This window comes from Hippoglossus stenolepis, chromosome 5 (assembly GCF_022539355.2).
Source record: "Hippoglossus stenolepis isolate QCI-W04-F060 chromosome 5, HSTE1.2, whole genome shotgun sequence".
NCBI lineage: Eukaryota > Metazoa > Chordata > Actinopteri > Pleuronectiformes > Pleuronectidae > Hippoglossus > Hippoglossus stenolepis.
In genome coordinates this window covers 9417328-9432137 of record NC_061487.1, presented here as the reverse complement: position 1 = coordinate 9432137, position 14810 = coordinate 9417328, and the positions used below count along the sequence as shown (strand labels likewise).

At 40.7% G+C, this 14810-nt stretch overlaps 1 protein-coding gene across 2 annotated transcripts; it reads left to right on the top strand.

Moving 5' to 3' along the window:
- The first annotated feature begins 1385 nt into the window (after positions 1-1385).
- Positions 1386-14297, top strand: parvg (parvin, gamma). Of its 2 annotated transcripts, none has more exons than XM_035156505.2 (13): positions 1386-1636; positions 2446-2534; positions 4220-4284; positions 4947-5049; positions 5207-5350; positions 6842-6957; positions 7077-7138; positions 7224-7258; positions 7373-7434; positions 8552-8620; positions 8708-8809; positions 9986-10058; positions 13408-14297. In XM_035156505.2, the coding sequence occupies exons 2-13, from the start codon at positions 2471-2473 to the stop codon at positions 13479-13481; spliced, it is 969 nt and encodes a 322-aa protein (XP_035012396.1). In that variant the 5' UTR covers positions 1386-1636; positions 2446-2470; the 3' UTR covers positions 13482-14297. The 2 variants fall into 2 exon arrangements, with proteins under 2 accessions (XP_035012396.1, XP_035012395.1); XM_035156504.2 differs by having other exon boundaries at positions 1388-1636; positions 2430-2534.
- The last annotated feature ends 513 nt before the right edge of the window (positions 14298-14810 follow it).

Genomic DNA, 14810 nt, shown 5'->3' with positions numbered 1-14810 from the left:
CAGATGCTTTGTTAAATTATAAATAATAATTTACTCTTATCAGTCATATCTGGCCCATGCACACAGAACAATCCAAAACACCCTGAAACCTGTGTGTTGTTAGTCGGTTGGGTTTGGCTCATATGGCCAGAACTGAGCCGAATTACATTTTTGGGTGAACTATCTACTATAACTATACATATACTACATATTTGAGATAAGATAAGATAATAGCCCAAGTACAGAATAATTACAGGTAAAATGAATAGAATAAAAGAAGGGTAGAATAAAATAGAACTATATAGGAACAATAAGACACAAAACGCAATTACAAAAAGATTGCAGCAGTGCACAAAACCTGAGTCAGTCAGTACATCCACTAGTGATGTAGTGTATAAAGTTGGCTATTTATACTGAAACCATTTTTGAGTAACCGAGGGAACTGCAAACTGTTCCTCTTTACTCTGAACTGTGCACGCCACATCCCAGGCCATATTTACAAGCCGCTCCTGCTGCCTTCTGCCTTTAGTGCAGCGTGTTCTCGTCGTCCCAGGAGAAAGGTCAGAGTACTTTCATATCGACCGGCCTTTCAGAGTATGTCCCCGGGGGAAGCCTGGACCCACGGTGCCACCTGGAGACTTGCTGGGACGCATTTTAGAGCCAGACTGGATTATTAAGAGTGGATAAGTCAATCTAGACTGGGCCAGCACTGGATGTCTCACCCCTGTTTGTTTGATCAAGATATAAATGCCTGGAATCAAACAGAAGGAGAATTTCATCTCATCCCGTACTTGTGTGATAGGTTTGATTTGCTTTGGCTTTCGAGCGAGATTGGCTTTGGAACTGGCAATTCCTGCAATTTGGGTTTAGCTAAAGTAATTATGGGCTTATTTTAGGCCTTTATTTTCTTGTCTCTTCCCTTTGTTGCTATGGTAACCCTCCACATCCACCAAATTGCCCCTTTTGTATGGCAGATGGGTGGTCCTTTTTCTTTTCTTCAACAAGGCCAGCGCGCACAAACACAGAAAGCTTGTTGTTTTGTTGTCTCGGTCTCTTTATCCATTTCTTCCCTCTGTTGCCGTTGTGTGTGTCTGTGTGTGTGTGTGTGTGTGTTAATCGGAGAACGGAGAGACCAGATGACAGCAAACGGATCCGGCCCGGTCACAGATGGAGACGTGTGAGTCGAGCCTGAGTTGCTGAGACCTCCAAATGTCACGTTTCTCTCGGCACCTCCTGTAGTGTGGGTTTTTTCTAACAATACATTTGTACCCAGAGAGTCCTCCTTCTTCTGATCCCTTTGACAAATGCTTATTATCAAAGTCTCGAATGCAGAACGCTTCACAGAACATAAACGCCCTTATCAGAGAACGCCCCGCTGCAAAGCCTGTATCACACCGAGGAAGTGCTACCTCCTTGTCTGCAACATCCTCTTTTTTGAGCTTCCTTCTTTTGGACCCATGTGATTTGCTATCAAAGCCGTGCACGGTTTGAAATGGAGTGCAGTCAGACATTTCTCATTTCTGAAACTCACAGCAGCTTCCATTCAGATTGAGCACAGCTTTTCATATCAGCGTTTTGACAGTTTGTGGATTTGACATCAGTAAAGGATCTCGGTGCAGCTGAAGCCACCTGATTCTGTGAAGTCGGAGAGCTGAAGGTAAGCTCATTCAAGCTCATTCAGACTTCTTGTCTATGACCGTGTTTGAAAGTTACTGTCGACACCAGGAAAAGGAAGCCACGCTCACATAAAACAGACAGAGAGCGAGAGAGAGGAGAGAAAAAAAAGCGTTTGTCTTCTCCAGATGCAGGAAACAACAGTTTGACACGCTCCAGGTCACGGCTGCTCTGTCAGCCTGCGTTACTTTGTGTTTTGCGGAGCTCCATCCAGACCATATGATTCAAAATGTTCAGAGGGGACAGGAGGTGCAGCCCCTGCAAATCTTCAGGGATCGACAGTGCTCTGCTTGATCCGTTATTGGTGCTGAGTGAAAACAAAGAGAAAAGGAAGTGAAGAAACTAAACATCCTTGTCATTGAATTTGACTGCGTTTCAGTTGGCTTCTCTGCTTCTCCGTGTTTTTTCAGAAACTTAAAACGTCCTCAAGTCACAATAAAAAAAATCCTTTCAAACCACACTGTAGAAACTGTATTACAGCTGGACCAGGCTCAAGACTCGTATCTTAGTGTCTGAAATTGGACGAACAAGACTTTGTCAGTCAGTGCAATCAGTGCTTCCGCCTCTGGTCAGTGTGTGACTCCTCTGCAGCAGATGAAGGTAGAAAGAAAACTTACAGAGGCCCTGCTGAGCCAGAGAGAGACAGAGAGAGAGAGAGAGAGAGAGAGAGAGAGAGACAGAGAGAGAGAGACTTTCTGGATCTTCATCCTGCTGTGTTTAATTTGAAGCACTTCCTCTTCTCTCGGTGTGTTGATGCACAGCTGACTCTTCTGCAGGTTTGTTTTCGGACAGGTACAACTCGTCTTGAGGAGGCCTGATGGAGGCGGACATCTTCGACTATCGCAGAGAGGAGCACGCTGTGGACGCTGAGTATTTCCAGGGTGTGTATGCATTTAGTGAGCTGCTAAGTAGCCTGTCACAGGCTTCACTTGTTCAGCCGTTAAATCAATCTGTGTTTACACCACAGCAAACCGTACTATTATGACGTGGACATTTCAATATTTATATATCAGAACCAGGAGAAGGTGTCAAATATTTAGTCTAGCCTCAGTGTGAATCTGGAATAGACTAAATATTAGACCCACCTCTGAGATAACGCCTCTGTTCATTCAACAGTAAAACAGCATGCAGTGACAACTAACTGCATTACAGAACATTTTAACCTCCATTACGGGAGAAATAAATGTAAATCTGTTATTACTTTTAATTTGGTGTGCCTAATAAACCGGCCACTGAGTGTGTTTTTCTAACCCGCAGTCACTGGTGTCCAATAGTTTCTCTTCAACATCTGTTAGTGCACATCTGCTCTAAACACGACACTGACATTCTCTATGTTGTGAGTTGTTGTGCTTGACTTAGGCAAACAGTTGTGTAATTACACTTCCTGCAGCCAGTGAACAACATCAGCATTCATTTGTGCTTCTGTGCACCTCATGAATTGAAATAGCTTTTGTTTCTAACCACTTCCTGAGGGAAATATCTGCTTCTTCAAATGCTCAGTTCTCCACCGTGTTCAGCAGCAGCAGCAGGCCGCTCGCTGTGTGTGTGAGACACTCGCTGGGTTTATCTGAGCTTTTTGTGAGAAAACAGCTGACTGCATCTGGAAACAAGATTGCTGAGTGTTGAAAGTCATGTTAAAAAGTAAAGTTGTTCGCTGTGAAATCAAAACAAAGAGCGGAAAGAGGTTAAAAGCCCTTGTATTTATTATTTTTACATTGTAAAAATGATAAGGCCTAATATATAAATATATTTAAATTATTATTTAATTTGATAATTATTAAATCAAATTAATTAATACAAACTTTAAATGTGAGATTTTGAGAATAAAGTTATGAAAATACAATCATGCTCAGCAGAGTGTCACTCCTTCTGGAATCAAAATCTGGAACCAATCTCATTGTTTCTTGACAAACTGTGAAACCCATTAAATAACACAATGATATAACCAATGATAGTCTTACAGTCGGCCACTACCACTCACTTCCTCCTCAATAAAAGAGGCAACTTCCTCCAAGTCCATTTGTTACTTTCTTTAGAATAGAGACAATTTCTTACATAATCTTTTCAAAGTCCTAAAACTTACGACATTGTACCGATGAGCCAAAACATTACGTATTTCATTATTTGTGAAACTTAAGTACAGCTCCACATATCTCATTTTAATGAAGGCGACAGACTTTTTGATATTCACCGCTCTGAAATGACCCATTACAACTTCTTTCTAATAAAATTACAACTTTATTCTCAAAATCTCAGGGTTTCTTTCCCATCAAACGGCCCTGCAAACGTTTTTATACTTGTTTAACTGGTTTTGACACTAAAACATCTAAAATCTTTGATGATAAGTGTAATGAATTGGTCAAGTCCTGCACATATCATAAATCTGCTATTTGGTTTACATATAGTATAGAAATGAAAGTGAATCAATGTCTGACTGGACAAATGCGATTGAAACATGGTCAGTGTAAATGTAAACTATACCTGTACAGGAACAAAGGAGCTTCATCTTACAGTCACGACCCTGATAAGGTATAAATAACAGTGCAGGTTGTTTATCTTCACACAGGAGAGAAGAGGAAGCTGATTCAGCCAAATTCTCTAAAAGACCCCAAACTTGAGAAGCTGAAGCAGGTAAGAGAGGACTTCCTGTTATCTACAGACAGACCTCCGTCTCTCTGTCCTCCATTCAACATTTACTGTGACACACATCCGACACTTCCTGTACGTCTTTACTGAGCTAGAAAATCCTACAGGGAAAATACATTACAGAGCCTGCATGTGTGTGTGTGTGTGTGCAGTGAGGAGCATGAATAATATCTGATGCAGGGCGGGAAAAAAAAGGTGGAAGGATCAATGAAACTTTAATGAGCACAATTATCAGAGGTGATGGGAGACAGATGAGAACAGCAGCGAGCAGCAGACAGAGTCGCCTGGATCAGACTTTAAAACACATTTTGATTGGAAAGGATAGCAGCTCAAGTGTTTGTGTGAGTGGCAATGCATGAGTAAATAACCCAATATAAGCCTGGCAGGTGTAATATGTAGATTTGGGAGGAAAAAACTCATAAAATATCATTATTTGTAATTTTTTGGGGGGGGGGGAGCACAGAGTGGGTGGCGTCATTTTCCATCTACTTCAGCCTCATATCATCTCTGAAAATAGATTAGAAAGGATTTTTTTTAAATGAGGGGTTCATGCTGGTTTTCATCTGCTGCATTGGGAACAGAACATGTATGAGAGGGGATGAGGGTGTTTGATGTATCTGGCTGTGTGATGAATTGTGTCTTGTTAGGCATTAGTTGATTGGATCAATGGGACTTTGAAACCGGAGCACATCGTGGTTCAGAGTCTGCAGGAGGATCTGTACGATGGACTGGTGCTTCATCATCTGCTGAGTTAATGCACATTTGTATGATATCACATTTAACACTAACACACGTTCACTTATTAATTAGACCATTAAAAACAAACAAGTGTTTCTCCTAAACGCTGAGAGCTCAAATATCCACAGCACGTCTGACCTTACAAATAATCATTTCCTGGTTTCTCCAGCCACGTTGGCCGACGTGCATCTGCCTGTGGAGGAGTTAGCGTTGACCGGTGCCGCTCAGATACGCAAGCTGGAACTGATCCTGGAGGAGTTGGACAGGAGACTGGGCCCGCAGGACGGCCGCCAGATCAAATGGAACATCCAACGTGAGTCATACAAATTCACTAGCCTCCGCCAGCAAAGCAACAAGTGAGCAAATGTTCAGTCCTGGCAACGCTCTCTCATTACAACAGGACTTGGTGCTAAAGCTCGAGAGTCCTGTGTTAGTTTGGACCATCTGAGGGGGTTTATGGTGAGGATAAAATGTGCAAACGTTTGGCTGTTCTGTTTTAATTGTCTCTCAGTGGATTATTTACTAGTGCTGGGTTATGGGAGCAAAGAAACCATGCATAACCCTAACAATTGTGACTGAGAATTTCAATCCAGTCCAGGGTCTCTGGTTGCTCATTTGATTCTGGATCATGTGACTAAACACCATCACCTGATAGGACAATAAAGATACCCAGATAATTGATTGATTTTAAATCATGCTATCTGAATTTCAACAATCCAATTCCAACAACTTGGTGCTTCGATTTTATTTTGAGATACAAAAACAGACCAGCTGAATCCGAGCAGCTTCAACACACTATTCATTTTTACAATTTGCTTCTTTAGTTGGGAAATCGCGTCGCTCTAAATGGACAGAAAACAGGGAGATTCAAACCACATGATTTCAGGCAGATTTTGTGAGATGGCAAAAAAAGCTTCCCTCTTCAAATTCTGTGGTATTTAAATTTCCTCATTTTGATCCGGTAGCACCCATGTTCTACTGGTATCAACAAGTGCCTTGTAAACCACGGTGAAAACTCCGAGCAGCAGCAACAACAGAGCAGTAGCTGATGTATTCATTTACAGTTACTCGATCAACTCAAGTTGCTTTAATAAACTTCTCTGCCATCCAAAGAGGGGCAAAAATAAACATGTTGTTTTGTAAAAGCATCATTGATGAATAATCACAGTCAGCAATAATCATGCTGACAAAAATACTACATAGTGTGAGTTGAGTTCTACACCAAGTGAAATGTGTCACGAATAAAAAGCTGTTCTATGTATCTCTGGAGCTGTGACCGCTCCAAACTCCACCACTAATAATAACAATTGGTATATAGAGGTACTGTAATCATAAAATATAAACATTAAATGCTAAAGCTGTAAATTGCTGTGGCTCAGGAGTTGGAGCGTGTCGTCCACTAACCAGAAGGGCGATGGTTTGAACCTCTCTAGTCTGCTTGCCGAAGGGTCCTTGGGCAACATACTGAACCCTAAATTGCCTCTGACCGCTGTGCCAGCAGTGTGTGATAGAGAAAAAGGGCAGCATATCGTCACGCTGTATGAATGCGTGTGTGAATGGGTGAATGTGACGTCTACTGTAAAGCACTAGGAGTGGTCGATAAAATAGAAAAGTGCTACAGGCAGTTTCTACCATAAATATAAAAAACAAGGTTTGATTTTGGGGATTTCATGAAAATATATAATGATATATCAGTACTTGTTTGTGTGTGTGTGTGTGTGTGTGTGTGTGTGTGTGTGTGTGTGTGTGTGTGTGTGTGTGTGTGTGTGTGTGTGTGGTTTGGCTTCTGTTGTTTGTCTGTCAGTCATCCACAACAAAGACCTTCTGGCTACGATTCATTTGCTGGTTGCCATGGTGAGATGTTTCCAGCCTGAACTGGATTTGCCACCAAATGTGAAGGTTGAAGTCGTGTCGCTGGAAGTGAGTTTCAACACGAGCTGTAGCACTCTTGTCTTTCCTGCACCGTATCGTGAATCAAGTCTTTTATGCACCTTGTCTCTTTTTTAGTTAAATTATGGTAAACTTGAATTTCCTTGCAGGTCAACAGCGGTGGAATCAAATCCGACGTACAGACAGAAGTCCTGACAGGTGATCGGCCCAAGTAAGTCCATTTCTGTGCTGTGTGGTTCTGTGGATGAGGAGAAAAACTCACAGTTCAGCTCATATATTTTTGGCTTCTTCAACAGCAACACAGGCTCAGACTCCCTCAGCAATACTGGAAGTGAGTAAGAGTGGTCAGAGGCTGAGTCGATGCTAACATCTTGAATGTCATCCAAACAACATTACAGCCGACAATGACCTAACACACGTCTCTGCCTGCTGTCTGCTCTCCCAGGGGAAGATCCCATTGAACAACTGCTGGGGCTGGAGGCTCACAAGGTCAACACGGTGAAGAAGGTATAAAACTGAGAGGAGAAGTGCTGAAGTAGTTTAGGTGTTTTAACTCTCATCCCAGCTGACACAAAGAGCAGATGTAGTGGTGGTTAAGACAGGAAACAAATCGGCATCATATCTGTGAGCTTAACTTCGATCTGCAATACAAAGCCTGTGAATGTGGGTTAGAAATATGGACCAAATATGTAGGGAACCAGAATGGATCATTTGTTCGAACCCATGGGGTTGCTGCTCATGATTAGTTTTTACTGTTTTTATGAATTTGTTAAGTTTTTTGAATTAATCCATTTACACATCTTTAAAATGTCAAAATAGATAAGACTGTCCAGTACAATCTTCACAGCCCAGAATGACATCTTCAAATTTGTGGTTTAGTCCACTCAGAACTTCAAATGTTTATATTCAGAAACATTCCCAGAACAGGTTGTAAATGGACCAGATGGTTTTCTTAACCTTTCTTAGGGTCCAGGGCTTAATTATAGTCACAGTCCTAAACCCCAAAATAGATTTTTCAAGTTTTTCTCTTTCCTTTAGTTTGTTATTTTGAGTTTTCTTTGAATGTGAAAGTTCTGCAAGGTTGAAAAGCCACCGGTCCCGTGGTTAAGGCAGCTCCTCTGTTCCTGAATCTCACATGACATAGTGCCCTCCATTTGCATAATGCACACCGAGCAGCTAGTCTGGCACGCCCCATAACGAAGCCAGGTAAAGCAAGGCCGACCTTAGCTGGGTCTTAATTCAGGGGCTGAGATGTGTTCTCTGAAAACTGCCACATGTAAACCCAAACCCAAATTCAAATCAAGAATATGTCCGCAATATGTCTCCTTCCAGAAAACGTATTTCAAATTGACCAACATGCCATTTTAAGCCGCTGTTAGCAAAAATAACTCAAGGTGGCAGCAGAAGTCAATTGGTGTCAGTATAAACATCCCAGATATTAGCATCACCGTAGGCTCTTGTTGTTTGATAAGTAACTCGGTCAGTTATTAAAATACTTGAGGGTCCATTTACAGTTTTTTGGCTCATTTATTAACTGACTAATTGCTTGCACTAAAGTCGCCAGATGCTCAAAATGTCATCAAAATAAGGTCAAGTTGTATTCATTCATTTATTCTATTTTCAGGCCATTTTACACTTTGTCAACCAGACCATGTCGACGATGGGTGTGCAGGTCGCTGAACTGGACAAACAGGTGATAAGAGAAGCAGCAGCTGAAAACAAAGAATAATAAACCACTCCCCCGGAGGTGATTTCACCGCCTGTGTTTGTCTGTGCATAGTTTGCCGATGGCGTCATCCTGCTGCTGCTGATTGGACAGTTAGAAGGCTTCTTCATCCCACTCTGTGACTTCAACCTGACCCCCGTCAATCAATCTGAGATGGTACGGACACATCACAGCAGAGACGTGGTGTAGTTCTACTGGACAGCCACACTCGCGTACACACACACACACACACACACAGACACACACACACCATCATCATCATCATCATTCTGCTCACCGATGACACTTGTTTTATATTTGATTTATTTATATATCAAAAACCAATCACGTAAAAGAAAAATTACAAATTTCAGTCAGAATTCACTTATGCTGATATTTTATGAAAGTGTAGACATACACATACTCCATTAATCAAATTCAAAGAAAAGATCATAACACATTTTTCTCATTTATACTTTCAGCTAATTGAATTTCCCTGCGAGCTCTGTGGATAATGAGCTACAGAACTGAAACCAAAATCATGCCCATTACATTAAATGATATGATACAATTAATATTTTACTATCCCCGTAATAAAAGTAGATGCATAATTACTACTGAGTCATGGCTCACTTAAATTCTATCTTTACTGTAGGAAACAGTAGGAGGAGTCAATGAAAAAGTTATGACTCATGTGATGAGCTCGTGACTTATTGTACAGAGACACTGTGACATTTCTTATTAGACTTTTAAATTCCTTAAAAACTAAAAAGCCTCTGGCTATAGACACATTATATATAAGCCTAATCAGCATTAATATTGGATTCTACAAATACATTAAATCTGGCAGTTCTAACACAACACAACCCAAAAATAATAACTCATCTGGTTTATCTTTGAATTAAAATGCAGTCACAAAGAACTCAGGAAATATGTAAAAATCCGAGGTACCTCTCCCTCCTATAGGACTATAGACCTAAAGCTTATATAATCACTAAATAATTTATGATCACACGGTACGAATGACATCATCATAACTTTGTAAAAAGACATCATATAGTGTAATACATTAAGATTGGCTTCATTATTCATTTTATTTTTACAATACAAGTAAAATGGTTAGGACTGTTGCCTCAAAGTTATTGGTTCGAGTCCTGGTTTGATGGCTGTCTTTCTGTGGGGAGTTTGTTTGTTTGCATGTGTGGCTGAAAGATAATTCAGATATTATTATATCTGTTATTGATATATACAAGTGACATATTGTATCTGAGTTAGTTGGGTGATCCTCATATTTGTTAAATGATTTAATCAAAATGTGATTTTCTGTTGGACCTGTTTGTCTCTGCTCTTCAGCTGCACAATGTGACCTTGGCCCTGGACCTCCTGAATGATACAGGCCTGACACTGACTAGTGTTAAACCACAAGGTGAGAAAGATCACTGTTTGCTCATTGTTCACACAACACACACACAGACACTCTCAGATCTAACTTGAATTAAAATGCCAGGCACAGAGGATGAGAAACCAAAAACAGACGGCCTGTGAGTAAAATGATTGTAACAGAAAAAACAGCGGCGCCTCGAGACGACAGCGTCAAACTAATTCAGATGAGATCCTCTATCAGGAGCATCTGTCAGAGTGATGGGGAAATGCCAGAGTCTGTTTGTGTGGCAGGTGAGGAGGGGGATCGCTCTGGTAGTTTGACTCAATCTCAGCTGCTCGGCGGAGTGTGGGTCTGACAGTGTTTCCGAGGGAAAGGTGAAATTGCTTGCGGAATATAAATGAGTGCGTTGGGTGTCTCCATGAGTATCACTGCGGATGATTGGCTGAGTCCGAGGTCATCATCTTTCATTTAGAAGAGCAGTGAGAGAGATGGTCCCAAGGGGACGATGTTTCTGTGGTGCCTGCCGATACACACGGATTTAATCTCAACATACACTATCTACTGTGTGTGTATCTGTGTGTGTGTGTGTGTGTGTGTGTGTGTGTGTGTGTGTGTGTGTGTGTGTGTGTGTGTGTGTGTGTGTGTGTGTGTGTGTGTGTGTCCGCAGGAAGATATGTTTTCTGTATTCATGAGCACTTGAGTTATCAGGCAGATCCCAGAAATAGACTGATTGTATCTGTGCAGTGAAATGTTCACATTTGAGAATAAGAGTGTTTTGCAATTCTGCTTGAAGAATGAAGAACGCCTCAGCTGCTCACACACCTGAACAACCTGCCCGACAAACTCAGACCTGCAAAATCTAAAAACACATTTTTAACAACAGCCTTTTGAATAAAAATATATATTTATTTTGTCCTTTGTAAAGAACTTTGTGTTCTCTGTTATTTTGCTCTGCTTCTTTCAGCATACATAAACAAACTTCTTTATATTATTATTCAATTATTAATTAGTTGGTTTTTGTCAATCGACTTATCATTTCCGATCTTGTGAATTTTTATAAAACGTGATCAACTAACCTTCTTTAACTTAACTTGGCCTTTATCAGACAGTGGAGGACGATGAGACAAGAGAAGGGAAGAGCCGTGCAGATGCATCTGTCAACATAATATGTTTTATATATTTCCCCCCTCTCCTAGACATTCAGTATTGATTTTTATTCAACATTCAGTTTACAACTCAGCATATAGGATACGTCTTTGCATGGTTGATCTGCAACAAGAACTTTCCATTTTGTTGTGGGTAAAAACACAAAAGTATGTGGAAAGCTCTGTTTCCTTGTCTGTGTGTTTTTCATGGTTTGGTTTAGACTCCTTATTTTCAGTTAAGGGAAATCTTCACACCACAATCTGAAAATGATATTTTCATTATTAGTAATAGTGTCCCTCAAACAGTTTGGGTAAAGCCCTGTTCCTGTTCTTTATCTGTAATTTATAAAATTATATTTAATTCCCTTATATTTGTGTAGCAGCAAATCACATCCAACATCATCTCAAGATACTTCACATTCTGTGGCTCAGGAGGTAGAGAGGGTTGTGCACTAACCAGAGGGTTGGCAGTGCGATCCCGGTGTCCTCCATGCCGCGTGCCGAAGTGTCCTTGAGCAAGACACTTAACTCCAAATTGCCCCTGACGGCTGTACCGGCAGTGTGTGAGTGATGTGTGATGGAGAAAGTGATGCACATAGATGCACTGTATGAATGTGTGTGAATGGGTGAATTGTAAAATTGTACTAGTTTTATTAATATTTCTTTGCTGCAGATCAACAACATGTTTGTTTGCCTCTTCCACTAACACCTACAATTCCATGGCATTCAATTTCGCTTCATGGCGGAAACCAGTAACGCAAGCAAAACACTCATTTAAATACTACTGCCTCTACCATGTTTGCACCTGTTATCATTTACACAAAATATGTTTACTAGATCACCCGCAAAACGCCCACCAACCAAACGGGCAATCTGTTATAATGCACACACAATTTAGCACTCTTCATTTGGGATCTTAGTAGATCAGGCCCTTAGTGAGGAGTAACTTCTCAGAACCTCGAGCTTGGAGACATCATGTGAACTGGTTTCAATCCAGTATAGAAACAATACACCTGAGCACATCAACTGAACTCAACACCATGAATGAACACAAACAGCCAACACCAACAGCACTGATGCTCCAGTGGCTGAATGTGAGCATGTCCCAGCAGTCAGTTTTAAAAAGCCATGAAGAGCAGAGGCTGCAGAAGGCTGCTTGAACAGCATACACTGTAAAAAGTGTAAATGCCATAAATATAAAGTAAGTTGCTTTCATAATAAGACCATATTTAATCCATAAATTAATACAACAGGATTACAGCCTTATTCAATTGTTCTATGGTCTTGAATGGTAAATTACATTGATTTCTATGTAAAAAAATTAATACACACCCCATTGCTGAATGAATGTATTTGTATTTTACTGTAATTTGACGATAAGTATTTGGCAACCTCTGCTACGAGACATTTCAGAATCTTTTTTACTTTTTTATTTTATTTTTTACAATAGATGAATAACAGTGCTTCATGGTTTAAAATGAGCTGTACAAAGCCACATATTGGTGCAATGTTTGGTGTCGATAGAGACTATCAGTTCAGGAAGAGAAGAGTAAAAGAGAGGGACTATCTCAGTGAGTTACCCACTTGTCTAAGTGTGTGAATCAATCAATAGTAAATGGATCGCCTTCACTTCCCTGCAGATCCATTATTGACAAAATGTCAATGCTGTGTATTCTCCCTCAGCGTCTGTCTCCCTTTCACGATCACCGAGACGTCCCCACAACGTCAGCTACCGGCCGTACACTGTAGCCTGTAATTGTAATATAAATCCCGGACATGATAACTGTTAACGTAAGGACGGGCACAATTAATGTCAGCCAGGAGCAAATGACGAATTTAATTGCTTTTTAGTGTCTTTTTAATTACCAACATAATTGGTGTGATGGAATAAGGAATCCCAGCACGCAGGGTCTAAAACTGGAGCGTGCTGCGTGCAATAATTAGGTTAAAGCGTCATGGAGTCAATCTTCATGTCACACTCATTCACTCTGTGCATCTCACAACGGAGAGTAATTTTGTTGGGGTCTCATCTCACCAAGGACATATTGATTAAATTTCCATCTAATGTTGTTTTCTGTCCCCCTGATCTATGACCTGCGAGGACGGATTGTGAAAATAGTTTTTCCAGCTAATGTTATAAGCCAATGGTGCTTAATGCATCCTCGTATTCTCTCTGCCTCAGTGGCCTTGTGGAAGCTGATGCTGCTTTATGAATATGCACTGAATGTTTTTCTTGTGTGTGGCAGATATTGTCTCTCAGGATGTCACAGCCACCTTGAAGGTCCTGTACGCCCTGTTCAAGAAGTACAAAGAGAAATGAGAGACGCTCGGAGGGGAGCTCAGGAGCTGGAAGTGCAAAGAGCTGAAGACAGGTGGAGTGTTTGACCAGCTTGTGGTTTCATCTGTCGCAAATACTGTGAATGTTCTTATTCAAAGGGCGACATTAAATTTTGTTTATCGTCTCACCCAAGTTTGTGATGGTAATCCAAGTAGAGGGCCATCATTTATGGTCACAACATACTGGAGCAAAGTTGATAAAAAATCTAAGTTAATAGACACATTTTTTACTCACAGTCACTCTGAGGGACTTTGAAATGACGTGAATATTTAACAAAAAAATCTAAGAGTTCAACACAGAGAAAGCCAAAGGTACAAATAACAGGTCACATTTACATAGACTGTATATAAAGATGAAAAAAAATATAGCTCCCAAAAGAGAAGCCAAAGCTTCTTGTTAAGTCCGCTGCAGTGGTCATGTGACAACACGCAGACACCATCGTCGGCTCACATCATAAACTCTCCAGGTGAAAAGCCAAAGCTTGGTTGAGCGGCATTAGGGTTTTTATATGATTTGATTAACTGCAAAATTGTGCTGGAATTTGCACCATTTTAGCCGAAAATCCGGCTCAGGAGGGCTCTGCATTATTGGCAGTTGTTGTGGCCCTGTTGTTTGGAACCAGCTGGTTCAGGGTCCCTGTTTCCAAAATGTACGATTTTATTTTGGCTCATTTTACATACATGGTGTATTCATTAATTGATGTCTTTTCGCTGTGCCGCCACAAGAAATGTATGACCTCGTGGGTTTCTTCAATGTTGTTGACAGCTTAAGGACAATAAAGTGTTCACGCAAACCCAATTTTATTTTTTAAAAACATATTTTTCTTCACTTTCTGAAGGACCACATGTGTTGTGGTTATTTCCTGGTTATTTGCTGGGGTCTTTTTGCTGGAGACTTCTCAATGAGCGATGTTCTTTCTCTGCTTCTTTCGTGTGTTGCTGCTGCCCACAGTCTGTGACCTCCTCTAGTCTGAATGCTATTGTCAGTTATAATAAAACGTGTACGAAGAGTGCAGCACACGGAGGGAGGTACTCAGAATGAAAGACAGACAAAATTGCTGTGGTTCCATCAAACCGTATTATACAAATTATGTGTTGAATTAAAAAAAAATGGACCAGATAACGTAATTACCTTGTTTGGTAAGGAAGTGTAGTTAAAAAGAAAGTTACTTCCATTGTGTTAAATAATGATACAAAAATACAAGTGCTTCTCTGGACATTTTGTGTGTGTGTGTGTGTGTGTGTGTGTGTGTGTGTGTGTGTGTGTGTGTGTGTTAGCAAACTGTAGAGTTCATTCTTTGTTTTTGTCTGA

Bases quoted from the DNA above. Each gene is read 5' to 3' on its own strand.
- parvg (XM_035156505.2), top strand. From the start codon at position 2,471: ATGGAGGCGGACATCTTCGACTATCGCAGAGAGGAGCACGCTGTGGAC. The intron at 5,351-6,841 runs GTGAGTCATACA...TTTGTCTGTCAG, and splicing joins GATCAAATGGAACATCCAAC to TCATCCACAACAAAGACCTT. The intron at 10,059-13,407 runs GTGAGAAAGATC...TGTGTGTGGCAG, and splicing joins GACTAGTGTTAAACCACAAG to ATATTGTCTCTCAGGATGTC.